Raw genomic sequence first — 23,121 nt, 5'->3', positions numbered from 1 at the left:
GTCCAGCACTATATCATGCTACCCAGGACCGCCATCAGGGGGGAATTAGGGGTACTGATGTGAGGGGCCCGTTCAAACCTAATTGAAAGGGGGGCCCGGCAACTGCCGCGACTTGCCTTTGGTAGAAAAAAACAGGCCCCTGCAATGGGGCCCGTTTTTTTTCACCAAAAGAATGTCGTGAGCTGCGGGCCAGCCCTCTCGTCATGGGGGCCGTCAAACACCGCCCGCGCGACCTATCGCGCGCACCCGCAAACTCCCGCGCGTGCGCACTTGCGAGTGCGCGCGACCACCCGCGCACCCGCATACGCCTGGAAGCGCGCACCGAATTCTGAGGCAGATTTTGATCTGCCCACACTATCTTGCCACGTTTCTTGCCCGCGGCGATTGAGGACAGCAGACAAAAAACGCAGCGAAAAATGCATTTTCTGCCTCCCATCGATTTCGATGGCAGGTCAGAGGCGGAACCGCGGCAAGAAAGGACGTGCTTCTTTTTCTTTTTTCCGCGACTGGCTCCCATTGATTTCAGATTAAATCAATGGGAGGCGGTTTTGGAAGTTGTTTGGTGCTGATTCTGACGCAGTGTCCGAGTCAATATCAAGGCCCAAAAACTCTGTCAACTGGGCCTTATTGTTAGGGCTTATTCAGACGAACGTGTAATACATCCGTGCAACGTGCGTGATTTTCATGCGCATCGCACGGACTTATGTTACTCTATGGGGTCGTGCAGACTGTCAGTGATTTTCACGCACCGTGTGTCCGCTGCGTAAAACTCACGACATGTCCTATATTTGTACATTGTTTGCGCATCACGCACCCATTGAAGTCAATGGGTGCGTGAAAATCACGCCCGGCACTTCCGCAGCCGTATAAACTATGAATGAAAACAGAAAAGCACCACGTGCTACAAACAGAGTGTCATAATGATGGCGGCTGCGCAAAAATCACGCAGCCACGCATCATACGCTGCTGAGACACGGAGCTGTTATGGACCTTTTGCATGCGCAAAATGCCACGTTTTTTGCGCGCGCAAAAAGCACACACTTGTGTAAATCCGGCCTTAGGGTAGGAACACAATAGGCATGAACACTGCGGATTTTATGCAACACATTTTATTGTGGAAAGTCTGCAGTGTATTACAGTCGCAGCAGAGTGGGTGAGATTTGAACAAAAAAAAATTGACCTGCAGTGTGGCTTTTTAAGCCGCAGCATGTCAATTTATTCTGTGGAATCGCTTCTCCTCTGTTGCGGAAATGCTGCGGTTCTGCCGCAAAAATCACAAAATGAGAAAAAAAAAGGTCATTTTTTAAATTGATAAAAAAGTTTAGGCTTACCCCGGCCGTAGTTTAGGTGACGCGATCCTCTATTCTTAGCGCAGCTCGGCCTCCTGTCATGACGTTTCATCCCATGTGACTGCTGCAGCGGTCACATGGTCTACAGCGTCATCCCAGGAGGCGGGGCTACGTGCGTCACCAGGACTACGGCCGGGGCAAGTCTAAACTCATGTCGTGAGTTTTACGCAGCGGATACACGGACACAAAATGGAAGAACTTATTTTTTTTTCATTATTATTGCTGTTATCGTTTTGGTATTGAAATTTGCAATACTACACAAAGTATCGGTATCGAAGTCCAAATTTTGGTATCGTTACAACCCTATACTGGAGTCATTACAAGGGTCGGCACGTACGATGGGTTAATAAAAAGTATTCCTAACACCTGCTCTGGATGATGCACCTACTTGTGGGAGTAGATGGAGCCTTGAGATGTCACCTCCTTAGAAGAACTGACCGTGGCCTTCAGCTATTATTGAAGGTCCTTGGGAACTTTTTGCTGTGTGAATTTTTCTTATTGTGCTTTTTATAAATGTAATATCAGATGTAATAAAATCTGAAATTTAAATGTAGATGTCTTTTATGCATGAAACTGTACAGATTTTTGCTGTCATTTTATACCACAGGCAGAATTATAAACGTGTTTTATGTTGTAGGAGGATGTTGTTTTTGCGAGCAGAAGAGCGCTGATAACTGGTGCGACTGGTCTCCTTGGTCGAGCTGTGTACAAAGAGTTCAAGGACAACAAATGGCATGTATTGGGCTGCGGTTACAGCCGGGCTAGACCCCAGTTTGAGACTCTTAATCTGCTGGACACATCTGCAGTGAAAGAATTGATCCAAGACTTTAAGGTAATCTATTAATGCGAAATAGATGAAAGATTCCTTGTAGACCTAAGGAAGCACTCCATCCACTTTTTTTCGCTCCCCCCCCCCCTTTATTGGCTTTACCTGGTGCTGTATTTCACGGGTAGCCATTGTGGGCAGCCGTTAAGTCATGTGATCTTCACTCTCACTCCCTGAATCCTGCAGCGTCTGCTGTAGGGACCGAAAGTCAGTCTCTCAATGAAAGTCTGTGAGAATGAAAATCATGTGAGAAACGGGCCCGGAATTGAATGGCTACCTGTGAAATACAGCACCGGGTGAGCCAATACAGCTGACTATCTCGCACCTCATCATCTTTTTAAATGGAGGCTGATAAAAAAAAAAGCCGGAAAGCTTCTTTAACCCCTTATCACGTACATGCATGGTCACAGGAAGGATCCCCTTCCCGCATTCCAATGAGCACAGAAGCTAGGCCCATGTGATCACCGCAGAAGCCCAGCTGTGACTGACCGCTATACACTTGCCATGTGCCATGGTTAATAGCAACCGCAGCATTTAAGTGGTTTGACAGAGGGAAGGGGCTCCCTCTGTTGCCCATCAGCAGCCTGCGATTGCTGGCTGCTGATGGGTTGCCATGGCAGTTGGGGGCCTAACAAATGACTGTGCCTATTATTATTTTTTATTTTCGTACTGTCAAAAAAAAAAGTTAATCAATAATTCCCATGTACGCCAAAATAGTACCAATGAAAACTACAACCTCGTTCCGCAAAAAACAAGACCACATGTGGATATATTGATGGGAAAATAAAAAAAAGTTACAGCTCTTGAAATGCAGCGATGCAAAAACAAATTATTTTTGTTTGTGTTTTTATTGTGCAAAAGTACTAAAACATAATACCTATACATATGTGGTATCACCGTAATCGTTCCGACTCATAGAATAAAGGTAACCTGTTATCTTCGCCTCATAGTGAACGGTGCAAATTTAAAATACGTAATAGTTGAATTAGATTCCTTATGAAGTGTGTTGAGTTTTGAACATACACAAACATTATGGTAAAATTCCACTTCAGATTTTTGGTATTGGGGGATTGGTATTAACTAGTCAAAAAGAAAAGAAAGAAAACCCGTAGTATGAACATTTTTTTTATACTGTGATAGTTTATTTTATGTCATCCAATGAATGGAACCTGTCGCTGACTTTATACTGTCTGGCGTATTCATGAACTGCCGCTCCCCCCATCTGTCGATGATTGATGGCATTCACGCTATGTACAGTAATAGAGAGAAAGCTGTCAAGAGGACTGGAAGTTTAAGGTGTACCTGTAAAGATAGAAAACTTTTTTTTGATGTGTTCCTATTAATACAATAAAAAACTTTTCAATATATGACACTTACTTTACTACAAGCACTAGCCTGCTATGCTGTAGTGTTCCCTCTCTTCCTTCTCCTCCGTCGCTCTTGCTTCGGCGGGCCACACTTGTCAGGTGGAATCCGTAGCCAGCAACATCAGACGCTGGCTACGGATTCTATGAAGAACAGTTGCTGAGGGGGAGGCACGTTGACGTGCGTGCTGCCGAGCCGCCTTACTCTAAGGCCCTGTATACAGCACTGCTACTGACATCACTGTCCATAAATGGACCGAGGTCAGGAGCTTTCCCAGGACCGGAGTCCTGGGGCAGAGCCTCTACTAGTGCTCTGCCCGGGAGCTCCAGCACTGTGACGTGAGGGTCTGCTTTGATACTCCGGCTCTGTGGACGACACTGACATCACATATATGGACAGTAGTCTCAAAATACCCAAGAACACACACTAAGGCACGGGGGAAGCCGACCTAGTGCCCGACCATCGCTACAGATTGGCAGGTACTCGATTGTACCCGGCTCTTTTCGGTACCCCTGGTGGCGATGGGTATCGGGGTAATAATGTGGGGTTAGTGTTAGCCTTTTTACTGTCTAACGCTAATCCCCGTCTAAGTAGTGTACAATGTCAGACAGCGAGCATTACTAAGGCAGTAGTAATATAGTTAAAAAAAAGAACATGGAAAATTTTTTGATTGAAATAAACCCCCCCCCCCCCACAACCTTTGCTAACCATTTTATTGAAAATCGAAAAAATCGCTATCATAGGTAGTCCTTGAATCCCAACCTGTAAAAAAACCAAAGAAATGCAGGAAGTGGAAGACCCGACTAGAGGTGAAGCTCTGTTGGATCTGGTCATTTCTAATAATGCAGATCTTGTTGGGAATGTCAATGTTCGGGAAAACCTCGGTAACAGTGATCATAATATAGTTACATTTTACCTATACTGTAAAAAACAAACACAGGCTAGGGGGGCAAAAATACTTAATTTTAAGAAAGCCAATTTCCCCAGGATGAGGGCTGCAATTCAGGATATAGACTGGGAAGAACTAATGTTAAATAATGGTACAAAATCTACTTTGTGTAATTATACTGCAAAATGTATTCCTATAGGTAACAAGTATAAACGACTAAAATTAAACCCCACATGGCTTACACCTTCTGTGAAAGGGGCAATACGTGACAAAAAAAGGGCATTTGAAAAATACAAATCTGAGGGTACAGCTGTAGCCTTTTTAAATTATAAAGCGCGTAATAAAATCTGTAAAAATACAAAATGAAAGGCAGGTGGCCAAGGATCGTAAAACAAATCCCCAAAAATTCTTCAAGTATATAAATGCAAAAAATCCAAGGTCTGAACATGTAGGACCCCTAAATAGTGATAATGGGGAGTTGGTCACAGGGGATCAAGAGAAGGCAGAGTTACTAAATGCGTTCTTTAGCTCTGCATACACAACAGAAGAAAGAGCAGCTGATGTAGCCGGTGCCAGTGCTGTTAATATATCAGTTGATATACTGAATTGGATGAATGTAGATATGGTCCAAGGTAAATTAAATAAAATAAATGTGCACAAGGCCCCGGGACCAGATGGGTTACAACCTAGAGTTCTTAAAGAGCTTAGTTCAGTTATTTCTGTCCCCCTCTTCATAATATTTAGAGATTCTATAGTGACTGGTATAGTGCCAAGGGACTGGCGCAGGGCAAATGTGGTGCCTATTTTCAAAAAGGGCTCTAGGTCTTCCCTGGGTAATTATAGACCAGTAAGCTTAACATCTGTCGTGGGGAAAATGTTTGAGGGGCTATTGAGGGACTATATACATGATTATGTGACAAAAAAATAGTATTACAAGCGACAGCCAGCACGGTTTTTACGAAGGACAGAAGTTGTCAAACCAACCTGATTTGTTTTTATGAAGAGGTGAGCAGAAGCCTAGACAGAGGGGCCACTGTGGAAATATTGTTTTTGGACTTTGCAAAGGCATTTTATACTGTCCTTCCTAGACATCTAATGGGTAAATTAAGGACTATAGGTTTAGAAAGTATAGTTTGTAATTGGATTGAGAATTGGCTCAAGGACCGTATCCAGAGAGTTGTGGTCAATAATTCCTACTCTGAATGGTCCCCAGTTATAAGTGGTGTACCCCAGGGTTCAGTGCTGGGACCACTATTATTCAACTTATTTATCAATGGTATAGAGGATGGGATTAATAGCACTATTTCTGTTTTTGCAGATGACACCAAGCTATGTAGTAATGTTCAGTCTATGGAAGATGTTCGTAAATTGCAAGCGGATTTAAAAAAACTAAGTGTTTGGGCATTCACTTGGCAAATTAAGTTTAATGTAGATAAATGTAATGTTATGCATCTGGGTACCAACAACCTGCATGCATCATATGTCCTAGGGGGAGCTACACTGGCGGATTCACTTGTTGAGAAGGATCTGGGTGTACTTGTAAATCATAAACGAAATAACAGCATGCAGTGTCAATCAGCTGCTTCAAAGGCCAGCAGGATATTGTCGTGTATTAAAAGAGGCATGGACTCGCGGGACAGGGATGTAATATTACCACTTAACAAAGCATTAGTGAGGCCTCATCTAGAATATGCAGTTCAGTTCTGGGCTCCAGTTCATAGAAAGGATGCCCTGGAGTTGGAAAAAATACAAAGAAGAGCAATGAAGCTAACATAAAAAATATGGTGAAATCCTGTTCTATGTAAAACCCCCTCAAAAACCAAGGGGCACTCCCTCCGTCTGGAGAAAAAAAGGTTCAATCTGCAGAGGCGACAAGCCTTCTTTACTGTGAGAACGGTGAATTTATGGAATAGTCTACCGCAGGAGCTGGTCACAGCAGGGACAGTAGATGGCTTTAAAAAAGGCTTAGATAATTTCCTGGAACAAAAAAATATTAGCTCCTATGTGTAGAAATTTTTCCCTTCCGTTTCCCATCCCTTGGTTGAACTTGGACATGTGTCTTTTTTTTCAACCATATGAACTATGTAACTATATGTAACTAGTAAATGTTTCCACTCTTTGAGCCGTGCTCTGATCCTCCTTTGGATGTAAAAGAACATGTGAAATAAGGGATCTTCTCTGCATGCTGCAAATTTTGGAATCCTCAGCAAGCCTATTATGTCGCCAATTTGTCAAGGATATTTGTTGCGGTATTCACCCTTTATAATGCAAGGAGTGAGATCCAGGGCACATACATGGTAGAAACAGTTGTAGTTTTTTTTTCCCATACATTTCACACAGCATACTTGGTTTGACCACAGCTGTATACTCCTGTATTTGTAGAAAGTATATTTTTACTGTACCTTATTTGTTTTTGTTTTGTTTTTTAGCCACAAGTGATTGTTCATTGTGCTGCTGAAAGGAGACCTGATATTGTTGAGAATCACCCAGATTCTGCTGCCATGTTAAATGTTGGGGCATCTGAAAATGTAGCGAAACTAGCAGGTAATATGTTGACCTAATCCTAGAATGTTGTAAATACTGTGCACCCCCCCCCCCCCTTTGAGAAGACCATCCTTTTTCCAGATCAGATTTCCCGTGACAGATTGAGTTATATCACATACTATGCATATTACATTTTGGGTGGTCATCTCAGAGGATTCACTCTATTTTGTTTCGGGGTCTATTTTACCTGTGTTATAAAATAAATTATGTTTTCTTGCTGCAATTGGTATATGAGGAAACTTGTACATGGTGAACCTTACATTTTGACATTCTCTTTTTAAAAGAATCTGTCCCAAGCACAAAGGTCCTTTTACACAGGCTACTCATCAGGCAAACAAGAGTTCACATGAACGATTGTTCACCGATCATAGCCCTGTGTAAACGATCAGCCAATGAACCATTCAACACTCGTTCATGGGACAATCACATCTTTTATACATCCAATAAAATGGTCGCTTGTCGGCAGCACATCTCCCTGTGTAAACAGGGAGATGTGCTGCCGACATGATGGTAATGCATGGGGACAAACAGTTGTAGTAATTATTGCTCTTCCCCATACATAACCAATCATTGCTTCTTACGACTATTTCAAACGAGCGCTGATGAATGTGCTGTATATAACAATACTACATTACTATAACAATACTACATTACTATAACTATACTACATTACTATAATAATACTACATTACTATAACCCTACTACATTACTATAACAATACTACATTACTATAACTATACTACATTACTATAACTATACTACATTACTATAACAATACTACATTACTATAACTATACTACATTACTATAATAATACTACATTACTATAACTATACTACATTACTATAACAATACTACATTACTATAACTATACTACATTACTATAACAATACTACATTACTATAACTATACTACATTACTATAATAATACTACATTACTATAACCCTACTACATTACTATAACAATACTACATTACTATAACTATACTACATTACTATAATTATACTACATTACTATAACTATACTACATTACTATAACTATACTACATTACTATAACTATACTACATTACTATAACAATACTACATTACTATAACTATACTACATTACTATAACTATACTACATTACTATAACTATACTACGTTACTATAACTATACTACGTTACTATAACTATACTACGTTACTATAACTATACTACATTACTATAACTATACTACATTACTATAACTATACTACATTACTATAACTATACTACATTACTATAACTATACTACATTACTATAACTATACTACATTACTATAACTATACTACATTACTATAACTATACTACATTACTATAATACTACTACATTACTATAACTATACTACATTACTATAACTATACTACATTACTATAACAATACTACATTACTATAACTATACTACATTACTATAACTATACTACATTACTATAACACTACTACATTACTATAACTATACTACATTACTATAACTATACTACATTACTATAACTATACTACATTACTATAACTATACTACATTACTATAACTATACTACATTACTATAACTATACTACATTACTATAACAATACTACATTACTATAACTATACTACATTACTATAACTTTACTACATTACTATAACTATACAACATTACTATAACAATACTACATTACTATAACTATACTACATTACTATAATACTACATTACTAACAATACTACATTACTATAATACTACATTACTATAACAATACTGCATTACTATAACTATACTACATTACTATAACTATACTACATTACTATAACTATACTGCATTACTATAACTATACTACATTACTATAACTATACTACATTACTATAACTATACTACATTACTATAACAATACTACATTACTATAACAATACTACATTACTATAACAATACTACATTACTATAACTATACTACATTACTATAACAATACTACATTACTATAACTATACTACATTACTATAATAATACTACATTACTATAACCCTACTACATTACTATAACTATACTACATTACTATAACTATACTACATTACTATAATACTACTACATTACTATAACTATACTACATTACTATAACTATACTACATTACTATAACAATACTACATTACTATAACTATACTACATTACTATAACTATACTACATTACTATAACACTACTACATTACTATAACTATACTACATTACTATAACTATACTACATTACTATAACTATACTACATTACTATAACTATACTACATTACTATAACTATACTACATTACTATAACTATACTACATTACTATAACTATACTACATTACTATAACAATACTACATTACTATAACTATACTACATTACTATAACTTTACTACATTACTATAACTATACTACGTTACTATAACAATACTACGTTACTATAACTGTACTACGTTACTATAACTACTACGTTACTATAACTACTACGTTACTATAACTGTACTACGTTACTATAAATGTACTACGTTACTATAACTGTACTACGTTACTATAACTGTACTACGTTACTATAACTGTACTACGTTACTATAACTGTACTACGTTACTATAACTGTACTACGTTACTATAACTGTACTACGTTACTATAACTGTACTACGTTACTATAACTGTACTACGTTACTATAACTGTACTACGTTACTATAACAATACTACGTTACTATAACTATACTACATTACTATAACTATACTACATTACTATAACTATACTACATTACTATAACTATACTACATTACTATAACTATACTACATTACTATAACTATACAACATTACTATAACTATACAACATTACTATAACTATACTACGTTACTATAACTATACTACGTTACTATAACTGTACTACGTTACTATAACTGTACTACGTTACTATAACTGTACTACGTTACTATAACTGTACTACGTTACTATAACTATACTACGTTACTATAACTATACTACGTTACTATAACTATACTACGTTACTACATCAATATTGCATTACTATAACCCTACTACATTACTATAATAATAATACTACATTACTATAATAATAATACTACATTACTATAATAATAATACTACATTACTATAATAATAATACTACATTACTATAATAATAGCGCTAGGTTTAAACTTAAGGGAAATTTGCGAGTTTACGCTACATGCTTATTTTAGCAATCCAGTTTAAGTGCCACAAAATGCAGTCTGGCTGCTCAGTTGACAGTGTTTGGCAGACACACGAATATCAAGATTGGGCAGCCCCTTTTTAGATAATGCCACAGTGCCCTCTGTGGATAATGCCACAGTGCCCTCTGTAGATAATGCCACACACACACACACACACACACACACACACACACCTCCCAGTAGATTGCTAGAGGGAGCCCCAATGGAGCTGTGTAATCCCCAGCCAGAGCATTGCTAAAGCTTAGGCCGGGGATTCCTCTGCTGGAGGAGCCCCTGACATCACTGTCCATAGACAGTGGCTTCAGGGGATCCTCCTGGACCCGAATGTCAGGGGCAACCCCAGAGTCAGAGTCCCAGAGGAGAGCACTAGTATAGGCTCTGCTCCAGAACTCTGGGGAAGCCCCTGATATCACTGTCCATATATGGACAGTGATGTCAGGGGCATTCCCAGAGCCAGAGTCCCAGCCAGATCGCTACTAGCGCTCTGCCTGGGACTCCAGCTCTGCTCCTGACATCACTGTCCATATATGGACAGTGATGTCAGGGGCTTCCTCAGAGAAGGAGTCCCGGAGCAGAGCACTAGTATAAGCTCTGCTCTGGGACGTCATGATGGAGCGCCGGCGCACTCCTCCTTCGGCCTGCTCTCTCCCGAGCGAGCTACGGTGCCCCACGTGCGGCAGATGACAACCTCAGGGACCACATGCGGCTCCCGTGTTTGAGACGACCCCTGGGCTAGAGGGTATGTTTATCACGGAGTGTGTGAGACCCACACCAGCTAATAGCACTAGGACAGAACTCAGAAGTTCCTCTAGAATTTGTCAGTGAGCATTATACTAAAGGGTGGGGATATACACACTGAAACACAAAACTTAAGCGGATTACGTTTTCCCACTTTTTCAGGTGAACAGCCTCGTGGCTCAATATTGTGATCTACTTGTGGCCATCACTGCCCTAAGTTAAAAGGTTGTCTGCCTTCAAAATTCTCCTAAATTTGCTGGTGGGTAGAGTGGCTCAGCTGAAATTCTAGGGTCATGCTCGTCTCCGTGACTCAAGTATTCAGAATGGCCACCAGCACTGTAGGATCACATTACATTCTAGGACGCTCTGTCTCCTAATGCAGAGTTATGAGCTGCCGGCAGCACAGATTATAGACAGCCTTTTCTGTGTTTAGAAGCAGAATCGCTAATAGAAGTTATTTAGAAAAACTATTATCGTGCACACTCCTGCCCTAGAATATTTTTTTTTATATAATGTCTTTATAAGTGAAGGTATGCTTTAATTATGTAATTTAACCCAATTGTCACTACCAAAATCTAATAGAGTTTTCCAAAGAACATATGTCACTTTGTAATATACTGAATGGTCTTCCAACCAGAAAAGGGGGAAAATGGATTACCCTCACTTTTTGTAAATGGATAGATGTGAGCCTTTCGGCACTGGCTGAGGGGGTCTTATGTGAGACTTTTTTCAATTGTTTGGACTTTCAAATCTGAATGAGTCTGAGCAGGTATCAGAAGCAATCGTGTCCGTTGCAAAAAAAGCTAAAACTTTCTAAAGTGTAGGAGATTGCATACATTGCAAGTATCTATTACTGTATTTTTGGGACTATAAGACGCAGTTTTTAGCAAGGATAAATCTTGCGAAAAAGTCCCTGCGTCTTATAGTCTGCAGTCAAGGGACCCGGCAGCATCGGGCCCCCTGACCGCTCCTTACTTAACCCCTTCCCGATCCATGATGTGCCGGCACATCATGGAGCGGGGAGGGGATGATGTTTGGAGCGGGCTCACGCACTGAGCCCGCTCCATACACTGCAGGTGTCAGCTTCTGACATGCTGCTCTAACGGCCAGGAACAGTGATCGCACAGTTACTGGTAGTTTAAGTAGTTAAATACCGCAGTCAATAGCGACCGCGGCATTTATACTGGTTTTCCCCATGAAGGACATTTATGACACATCCACAGGATATGTCATAAATGTCAGATAGATGCGGGACCCGCATCTATCTCTAGAACGGGGCCCCCTAAACCCTGTTCTATTTTACCCGGCTCCGCTGTCTTCTGGCCACTTCACTTCCTGGTTACATTGTCGAGTTACGCAAACAGCGTAACTCGCTGAGCTACGTAGTTTCCATAACTCCCATACAACTGAATAGTAGTTACGGAAACAGCGTAGCATGCTACGCTGCTTTTGTAACTGCCATTCACTACTAATGGGAGTTACAGAAACAGTGTAGCTCAGCGAGTTATGCGGTTTCCGTAACTCATCCATGTATTGTACCAGCGATCTAATGATCGCTGGTTCAAGTCCCCTAGGGGAACTAATAAAATGTGTAAAAAAAAAAAAAGTTAGATACATTTTAAGGAGTGTAAATTTTTTTTCAGTTACAAAAAAAAAACCTATTCCCATTTTTTCCCCAAGCACAATGTAAAAATAAAGAAATTTGGTATAAGTACTATTCTGAAACTAATCTGAAACTATTACAATATAGCATTATTTGACGTAAAAAAATATAAATTTAAAACCCCAGAATCGTTGTCTTTTGGTCACCATAGCGCTAAAAAGAAAGAAATAAAAAGTGATTTCAAAAATCGTATGTACCAAAAAAATGGTGCTAATAAAAACTACAGCTCGTCCCGCAAAAAATGAGCCCTCGCACCGCTCAAAGGATGGATAAATATAAACGTTATGGCTCTCAGAATGTGTTGAAACTGAACAAATTTTTTTTTTAACCAATCGTTTTTTCTTAAGAAAAAATTTAATATTTTACTTTTTTTTTAACAATTTTCTGTTGTTTAAAACCTGGGTGCGTCTTATAGTCTGGAAAATACGGTATATTCTTATTATTAGCATTGTTTTCTTAAGGGATGCAATTTTTTTTGCACTTTCTAGGTACGAATTCTGCACTGAAAATTTGCCACAAATTACAGTACCATGCATTTTCACAAACCCCATTCACACGCTGCGTAAAAAAATGCCCACAGATTTTCATATCTCTATATGCATTGCAAAGGGTGAAATCCACATCAAATTGCCGTTGGCTCGGCACTGATTTGTGACAAATTATGTAGCAGAAAACGTCTGCCATATCTGATTATTTGTAAGTGGAGACTAACAAGGACCATGACAGCTCACTGGGCTCATTTAAGTCTGTAGGTATATCTACGATTCCCTTGACAACCACAAAAATACACCTATCACAATGTGTTGTGCCAAATGCCAAACTAGGCTCTTCTACAATTGTGCAATTGATGTCTCTTCAGTTTTTGGACTGTTTGGATAAAGAGATCTATAGAAGTAACTTGCCGTTATATCCGGTTTCTACTCTGCAGTGTATTATTTTCTCCGTTTTCTTCTATTCCAAAGCTGCAACCGGTACATTCCTGATCTATATTAGCTCAGATTATGTTTTTGATGGATCGAACCCTCCTTACAGAGAAGACTCCTTGCCAAATCCCTTGAACCTCTATGGTAAAACCAAGCTAGAAGGAGAACGAGTAGTGCTACAGAACAATGATGGTAAGAACGGGATTTGTGGTCAATGGATGTTCAGATTCATTTAATAAGCGCTATTTGAACAGGTTTTCTACTGTTATTTTGATGGAAAGGTGCTGCAGTGCTCAGAGTCCCAGTGCTGTACGGAGACGTGGAGAAGATCGGGGAGAGCGCAATCACCATTATGTTTGACATGGTTCAGTACAGTAATAAATCAGCCAACATGGACCACTGGCAGCAGCGGTTTCCCACGTATGTGAAGGATGTGGCCAGCGTATGTCTACAGTTGTCAGAGAAAAAACTTCAGGTAATAGTTCAGCAAAACGTCTACCTACAGGTTTCCAGTTGTACAGAAGTGTAATAGTCTGTAGCATAGACAGATCCTGCTTTGTAAACATAACCCCTTCCTTGTCTGCAATATAATCTTTATATCACTCTGTATAACGGATCTGTCAGCTTAATATGCTGCCCTATGTAGAGGCAGTATATTAAAGTTACATGTCCATACCCCTAGTAGCCAAAATGGCATAACAAGATGTTATGCCATTTGGCTAATAGGAGTGTTGAGAAAATACAGTGGACTCAAATAATAAGTCCCTCAAAAACAAGGCTACATACATACATACATACATACATACATACAGATTAAAAAAAAGGTAGAAAATGAAAATACAGAGAGGAAAAATGTATACAGACATTGATGATGTCGATTGAAATCCAACTCGTGGAGCACTTCACTTGGACCACAGGCCTACAAGGCTTTTATTTTATGTCTATGACTAGGAAGAGAGAGGTTTACATAAAACTTGGCACAAATCTATTTCTGTAAATTATATCATCTTGCTGTTGAAGTTTTGTGCTGGTTTTAAATGCAAGCATCAACATGACCGGTCACTATATCATCACCACTGGTCTCCGATAGGACTGTCAAAATGGAAAGAGATTCTTTGCATCATGTTAGCCGGTAGGTAGAAGAGATACAAAATGAGACTCTGCAATATGTCATTGAATTGAATCACATATTGCACACTCTTGCTTTGGAAATTGGGGATTCGTCCATTTTGGGCAAGAGATCCAGTCTCATGGGAGCTCCAGTGAGCAGACCGGTAGAGGACATTTACACAGCCACCTCCAGATGTACACTGGGTAGGACTCTAGGACTCAGTAGGGAAAGAGAGGCCGACTGTGATGTAAAGAACCAGTCCTATTCCTAAAGATTTCTGCCCTATCATCCTTCACTTCCCATAACTATATTCAGATCTCCTGGCACAATTGGGAAATGAGTCCGGTTACCATACTGACTTTATATTTTATGCCCTACTACTCATAGTGGGTGTTTTTTTTTTTTTTCTATGCACTTCTAAAATGTCATCTAGAAATCACACAACTTGAGTAAATAGTTCTTTTCGTGTGCTCGATTTTCCCCTTGCATTTTGCTTGTGAATCGTTTTGTGTGTCTAACATGTAGGCATTGTTGGGGGATCAGGGAGTGCACCTTGAAACATTGGAGTAGAAATTCTAACATTATATTACAGCAGTAGCCAGCAAACTGTCGTTTAGGAGCGTCAGGCAAAGAAGCATGCGCCACAGTAAATTGTTTTGATGAATGCCCATCCCCATCATTATTTTTATCCGTCTCCCAGGATCCTTCACTAAAGGGCATTTTCCATTGGTCTGGGAATGAACAGATGACAAAATATGAAATTGCCTGCGCCATGGCAGATGCTTTCAACCTTCCCTGCAGCCACTTGAGACCAGTAAGTAATTAATAAAAAAATAATAATAATAAAACACTCGTTCATCGGCTTATTTCATCTTATGCTGTCCTGAAAATCATCGTGGTCAACAGCACATTTCCCAGTGTAAACAGGGGATCTGCTGCTGACATTATGTAAACTGTATGGGGGACCGCACAATCTTATCAACCATCGTACATCTCCATACAGGTTACATTGGCCCGTGTAACTGTCCTTTAAATGAGCGCCGATCGACCTGTAATTGTCATCGCTCGTTATGAGCACGTATCTGCCCGCGTAGACCAGCTTTTACTATGTTTGTGAGCGAATTGTCATGACTTCGTTTTCATGTGGGGAGTAGATGTAGCATTTGACTGTGAGAACAATTAAAAATAAATGGATTCATTCCAAGATTCCCTGGCAGCTTCCAGGGTCCCATAAATTGCTCTTGTAGAAGGGAGTTAACTGTTGATAGAAAATTGCTAACTCCTGTAAAAGCATCTGGCCTTGTCAGGACACGGTGTTGGGATGTTCTAAAGGGAAAGCAGTAAATGAAATATAATGAAATGTAACCTATTTTGTCACAATATACTATATATTAAGATGAGAGTTTTACAAATTAGGGGGGTGCTGGTAGCGTCATTCTACCTTTACCCTTTCCTTTGATGATTTGGCAGAGCATACAGGGATCTAAACATTAACCCGTTTACCACCATAGACTACTAGAGCCGGTGAAATGATCTCTCCACTGTCTTAGACAACCAAGGAAGTTTTAAAGGGGTTTTCCCATCAGGGACATTTATGACGTATCCACAGGATATAGCTAGGAAATGTACGGCACTCTGGTATGTGGTGGTGCTCGAGTAGGATTCTACTCCTTAGTAATGGGTTTGGGTTCCTAGAGCACTGGTTGTTTGGGTTCCTAGAGCACTGGGCTGAATTTTCATTGGGGTACAAACTGTATTCTGCAGATGATTTGCACCTAAATGGAAGGGGGTCAGCTGTGCTGGGGGAGAGAATTCTAGCTGGGGTGGCGGAGTATTTAAACTAGGGCTGAGGAGGGAGGTCAATGTAGAAAATAAAGGGATAGTTAGGTTAGAGAAAGGTCAGACTATATTGGTGGGGGGAGAAACAGAATGTGGGGAGAGGACTAGACAACAAGATAAGGAGATCCTTTTGTAACAAAACAGCAGTGAAAATAAAAATGCCCAAATAATGTCAAATCACATTTCTGGTAATGAAAGTGAAAAACTGACAGGCAAGTTAAAGTGTATGTTCACAAATTCCAGAAGTCTAGCAAGCAAAATGGGGGAGTTGGAGGACTTGATACTGGAAGAAAATATAGATATAGTTGGTGTTGCTGAAACATGGCTGGACTCTTCTCATGACTTGGCTGTAAGTCTACAGGGTTTTACACTTTTTCGGAAAGACAGGACAAATAGGAAAGGTGGTGGTGTATGTCTGTATGTGATATGAAGGCGAGTGAGAATGAGACATTAGAGGGTGAAGATTGTGAGGAGGTTGAAACCTTGTGTGTGGAATTACAAGGGGAGGTAAACACTGCAAAAATTACTTTTGGTGTAATCTATAGAACCCCAAATATAACTGAGGAGATGGAAGGTCAAATATATAAACAGATGGAGCGGGCTGCACAGGCGGGTACTGTAGTGATAATGGGAGATGTTAATTACCGGGATATTAATTGGTGTCATGGTTCGGCTTCAACTGCAAAGGGGAGACATTTCCTCAACCTGTTGCAGGAAAGTTCTATGGGCCAGGTTTTGGAAGACCCGACTAGAGGTGAATCTCTGTTGGATCTGGTCATTTCTAATAATGCAGATCTTGTTGGGAATGTCAATGTTCGTGAAAACCTTGGTAACAGTGATCACAATATAGTTACATTTTATCTATACTGTAAAAAACAAACAGGCTGGGAGGCCAAAAACACTTCATTTTAAGAAGGCCAATTTCCCCAGGATGAGGGCTGCAATTCAGGATATAGACTGGGAAGAACTAATGTCAAATAATGGTACAAATGATAAATGGGAGATTTTCAAATCTACTTTGGGTAATTATAGTGCAAAATTTATTCCTATAGGTAACAAGTATAAACGACTAAAATTAAACCCCACATGGCTTACACCTTCTGTAAAAAGGGCAATACATGACAAAAAAAGGGCATTTGAAAAATACAAATCTGAGGGTACAGCTGTAGCCTTTGTAAAATATAAAGAGCTTAATAAAATCTGTAAAAATGTAACAAAATTAGCAAAAATACAAAATGAAAGGCAGGTGGCCAAGGATAGTAAAACAAATCCCAAAACATTCTTCAAGTATATAAACGCAAAAAAGCCAAGGTCTGAACATGTAGGACCCCTAGATAGTGGTAATGGGGAGTTGGTCATAGGGGATCAAGAGGAGGCAGAGTTACTAAATGGGTTCTTTAGCTCTGTATATACAACTGAAGAAGGAGCAGCTGATGTAGCCGGTGCCAGTGCTGTTAATATATCAGTTTAAACAAACTGAGTGTTTGGGCGTCCACTTGGCAAATTAAGTTTAATGTAGATAAATGTAAAGTTATGCATCTGGGTACCAACAACCTGCATGCATCATATGTCCTAGAGGGAGCTACACTTGGGGAGTCACTTGTTGAGAAGGATCTGGGTGTACTTGTAAATCATAAACGAAATAACAGCATGCAATGTCAATCAGCTGCTTCAAAAGCCAGCAAGATATTGTCGTGTATTAAAAGAGGCATGGACTCGCGGGACAGGGATATAATATTACCACTTTACAAAGCATTAGTGAGGCCTCATCTAGAATATGCAGTCCAGTTCTGGGCTCCAGTTCATAGAAAGGATGCCCTGGAGTTAGAAAAAATACAAAGAAAAGCAACGAAGCTAATAAGGGGCATGGAGAATTTAAGTTATGAGGAAAGATTAAAAGAATTAAACCTATTTAGCCTTGAAAAAAGACGACTAAGGAGGGACATGATTAATTTATATAAATATATTAATGGCACATACAAAAAATATGGTGAAATCCTGTTCCATGTAAAACGCCCTCAAAAAACAAGGGGGCACTCCCTCCGTCTGGAGAAAAAAAGGTTCAACCTGCAGAGGCGACAAGGCTTCTTTACAGTGAGAACTGTGAATCTATGGAATAGCCTACCGCAGGAGCTGGTCACAGCAGGGACAGTAGATGGCTTTAAAAAAGGGTTAGATAATTTCCTATAAAGAAAAAAATTTAAGCTCCTATGTGTAGAAATTTTTACCTTCCCTTTTCCCATCCCTTGGTTAAACTTGATGGACATGTCTTTTTTCAGCCGTACTAACTATGTAACTATGTAACTAATGTAATAAACACACAAGAACTCGGCACTCGCGTTTGGATGAAATAATATAAATATTTTATTTTGCAATCCACTTATAAAGTTTTTTATGGGATAAGGTTACATATACATGTGAACAATGAAATAACTAAGTCATGAAGGATGTCCCACAATGCATGTTACAAAAAGAAGAAAGACATCTTACCGGATTGCTCGGGAACAAGGTATATACGAAACAGGTATAAGACTGTGTATCGCTCTCTCACGCAACGTCCGTTGCTGTGGTAAATGGCGCCAAGTCAAAATGTTTGTGGCGTGTATTTAAAGAGATTTCGTATCGTGATCACAGATGTTGCTGACACGCAATGTCATAACGTGAACCCATCATGTGATCGTCCAAAGTGAGGCATGGATAGATACGAAAGACATCTGTACCTAGTAGGTCACATGATGATGCAAACTGTAATGACGTAATTAACATTAACACTCTAAATGTAATAAAACAGGGTTATTTACTTTCCCGATAATGCGGTAAGATGGTGTGGGTATCCTCACAAGTTAATTGTAAGCAAATCTTAAGTGTGCCTGTTGAATATAAAATGGGCCCTTTCCCGTTTTTACATTGTGCACAATGCACAAATGTCCTAAGGGGTTATAAAGTATTTCACCCACTTTCAGGGAGGGGATATTCCATTAACCCCTTCCCGACATTTGCCGTACATGTACGTCATGGAAAGTACTGACTTCCCGCATCTTGCCGTACATGTACGCCAAATGTTTGGGACCGGCTCAGAAGCTGAGCCGGTGCCATCATCACCGGATCTCAGCTGTATCTTACAGCTGACATCCGGCTGTAACGGCGGGGACCGAAATTAGCTTCGATCCCCGCCATTAACCCCTCAAGTGCAGCGCTCAAACGCGATCGCTGCACTTAAGGTGTTTGCAGCTCATCGGAACCCCAGTAATGAAATTGCCGGGGTTCCGGTGGCTGCAATGGCAACCGGAGGCCTAATACTGGCCTCCCGGTCTGCCTAGCACCGAAGCCGGTCAAGATCCGCCCGGCGGCGGAGCCTGATCGGCTTCCGTAGCTGCCGGCAAGATGGCGCCGGGTCAGGAGCTGATCCGGCGTCATCAGCGGTGGAGGTCAGCTGTACTGTACAGCTGACATCCACCTGTAACGGCAGGAACCGGAGCTAGCTCCGATCCCTGCCATTAACCCCTTCGATGCAGCAATCGAAAGCGATTGCTGCATCGTAGCGGTTACTAGCAGATCGCCAGCCCTGACAGGCAATCAGGACTGGCGACTGCTGTTATGGCAACAGGAGACACAATGGTCTCCTGCTCTGCCATTACGGAAGCCGATTTAGGCCCCGCCGGGAGGCGAAGCCTAATCGGCTTGCTGTCAGTGAATGACTGACAGATCTAATACATTGCACTACATAGGTAGTGCAATGTATTAGAAAAAAAAAAATCTGACCGTTGGACCTTCAAGTCCCCTAGTGGGACTTGAGAAAAAGTGTAAAAAAAGTATAAAAAAGTGTAAAAAAAAGTGCACAAAATAAAAGTTTGAAAACAGTAAAAGTTTCAAGTATCAAATAAAACACAATCCCCCTTTTACTCTTATCAAGTCCTTTATTATTGAAAAATAATAATAAACCATATGTATTTGGTATCGCCGCGACCGTAACGACCTGAGGTATCAAAATATTATATTATTTATTGCACACGGTGAACAGCGTAAAAAAAACGTAAAAAACGTTACCAGAGTTTCTGTTTTTTGGTCACTTTGCCCTACAAATATTAGAATAAAAAGTGATCAAAAAGTCGCACGTATCCAAAAATGGTACCTATAAAAACTATAGCTCGTCCCGCAAAAAACAAGCCCTCATACACCTCCGTCGACAAAAAAATTAAAAAGTTATGGTTCTCACAACTTGGCGACAGAAAAAATACATTATTTTTACAAAAGTAATTTTATTGTGCAAAAAGTTGTAAAACATGAAAAAGTTCTATAAATTTGGTATCGCCGGAATCGTACTGACCCGCAGAATAAAGTTAACATGTAATTTATAACGCAAGGTGAACGCTGTATAAAAAAACCGAAAAAAGCTGTGCCAGAATTGCGTTTTTTTTGTTTACCTGGCATCCCAAAAAATAGGATAAAAGGTGATCAAAAAGTCGCATGTACCCCAAAATGGTACCAATAATAACTACAGCTCGTCCCGCAACAAACCAGCCCTCATATCGCTACGTCTATGAAAAATAAAATTAGTTATAGCTCCAATAAGTCAGGAAATAAAAAAATATGCAGTTGTGCCCGAGGGGAACATTTCTTCTGTTTGAAGAGGCGATTTTTCAAGGACCTAAAATTAGGGAACCAGGAAAGGGAGGGCCCAAACATATCTGCTGGAAGCGACGGTGCCCATATTATACCAGGACAACACTTCCCAGCAAAATTCCCCAAACTACAAAGGTGCGGAGTGTGGACCAAAAGGGGGATAAGAAATGACACCATTTATCAGTGCGACACCGGCCTGTGCGGAAAGGATTGCTTCACAGCGTAACACACATCTATGGATTATTTTATTGTTTTTTTTTACCCCATTATTATACCACCTGACTATGCCCCTTATATACTCCGCCCGGCTTACATGTACCCCCACATTATACACGGAAATAAAACTACTACCAAGCAAAATCCACGCTCCAAAAGCCAAATGGCATTTCCTCCCATCTGAACCCTACAGCGTGCCCAAACAGCAGTTTCCTTCCACATATATGGCACCGTCATACCCGGGAGAACCCTTTTAGCAATTTTTGGGGTGTGTGTCTCCAGTGGCATAAGCTGGGCACGACATATTTGCCACTGAATGGCATATCTAGGGAAAAATATAAATTTTTAATTTGCACCATCCACAGCGCATTCATTTATGGAAAAGATCTGTGGGGTGAAAATGCTCACTACACCCCTTAATAAATGCCTTGAGGGGTGCAGTTTCCATAGTGGGGTCACTTCCCAGGGGTTTATTTTTATTATTTCACATCTGAGCCTCTGCAGTTGTGAACCAATACTTTGTAAATCGCCAAATTAGGCCTCAATTTTACATGGTACGCTTTCACTCCTGAGCCTGGTCGACTGTCCAGGCAAGAGATTAGGGCCACATGTAGGGTGTTTCTAAAACGAGGAAACCCAGCATAATAATTAGAGAGCTGTCTTGTTATGGTGGCACAAGCCGGGCACCACATATTGTCCACATATCTGTGGAAAAAATCCCATTTTCACTCTGCAACATCGAGTTCACACTAATTTCTACAAAACACCTGCAGGGTTAACATGCTCACTACACCCGTAGGTAAATGCATTGAGGGGTGTAGTTTCCAAAATGGGGTCACTTCTGGGGGGTTTCCACTGTTTTGGGCCCACAGGCGCCCAGAAACCAATCCAGAAACATCTGCACTCCAAATGGCGGTCCTTCCCTTCTGAGCCCTGCCGTGTGCCCAAACAGCAGTTTATGACCACATATGTGGTATTGCCGTACTCGGTAGAAATTGCTTTACAAATGTTGGGTTCTTTTTTTCCTTTATTTGTTGCGAAAATGAAAAAATTTGCGCTAAAGTTACGTCATATTGAAGAAAAAGGATTGTTTTTATTTTCACTGCCCAATTCTAATAAATTCTATGGAACATCTGTGGGGTCAAAATGCTCACTACGCCCCTAGATGAATTCCTCAAGAGGTGTAGTTTCCTAAATGGTGTCACTTTTTGGGCGTTTTCATAGTTTTTTCCCCTCAGGGGCTTTGCAAATGTGACATGGCCGCTGCAAACCATTCCTGCTCAATGTGATCTCCAAAAGCCAAATAGCGCTCTCTCCCTTCTAAGCCAAGCCGTGTCTCCAAACAGCCGTTTATTACCACATGTGGGGTATTGTTTTACTCGGGAGAAATTGCTTTACAAATTTTATGGTGCTTTTTCTCCTTTAGTCCTTGTGAAAATGAGAAAAAAAATCGCTAAACCTACATTTTCTTTGAAGAAATGTTGATTTTAATTTTCACGGCCTACTTCTAATAATTTCTGTAAAAAAGCTGTGCGGTCAAAATGCTCACTGTACCCCTAGATAATTTCCTTGAGGTGTGTAGTTTCCCAGATGGGGTCACTTTTGGGGGATTTTGACTGTTATGGCACCGCAAGAGCCCTTCAAACCTGACATGGTGCCTAAAATTTATTCTAACAAAAATAAGGCCCCAAAATCCACCAGGTGCTCCTTTGCTTCTGAGGCCGGTGCTTCAGTCCAGCAGCACGCTACGGCCACATGTGGGATATTTCCTAAAACTGCAGAAACTGGGCAACAAATATTGAGTTGCATTTCTC

At 40.2% G+C, this 23,121-nt stretch overlaps 1 protein-coding gene across 3 annotated transcripts in view; it reads left to right on the top strand.

The window, feature by feature from the left end:
- The window catches only part of MAT2B (methionine adenosyltransferase 2 non-catalytic beta subunit), a 66,687-nt gene that overhangs the window by 30,985 nt on the left and 12,581 nt on the right, over window positions 1-23,121 (top strand). For 2 of the 3 annotated variants that reach the window (XM_075856436.1, XM_075856434.1), the window contains exons 2-6: window positions 1,987-2,181; window positions 6,859-6,973; window positions 13,558-13,710; window positions 13,800-13,993; window positions 15,330-15,443. In XM_075856436.1, the coding sequence (XP_075712551.1) occupies window positions 1,987-2,181; window positions 6,859-6,973; window positions 13,558-13,710; window positions 13,800-13,993; window positions 15,330-15,443 (771 nt within the window). Of the gene's footprint in view, window positions 1-1,525; window positions 1,812-1,986; window positions 2,182-6,858; window positions 6,974-13,557; window positions 13,711-13,799; window positions 13,994-15,329; window positions 15,444-23,121 lie in introns of those variants that run through there. The other variant, XM_075856435.1, reaches the window with a different exon arrangement.

This window comes from Rhinoderma darwinii, chromosome 3 (genome assembly GCF_050947455.1).
Source record: "Rhinoderma darwinii isolate aRhiDar2 chromosome 3, aRhiDar2.hap1, whole genome shotgun sequence".
NCBI lineage: Eukaryota > Metazoa > Chordata > Amphibia > Anura > Rhinodermatidae > Rhinoderma > Rhinoderma darwinii.
The sequence above is the reverse complement of the archived record's forward strand: the minus strand, read 5'-3'. Positions and strand labels throughout refer to the sequence as shown.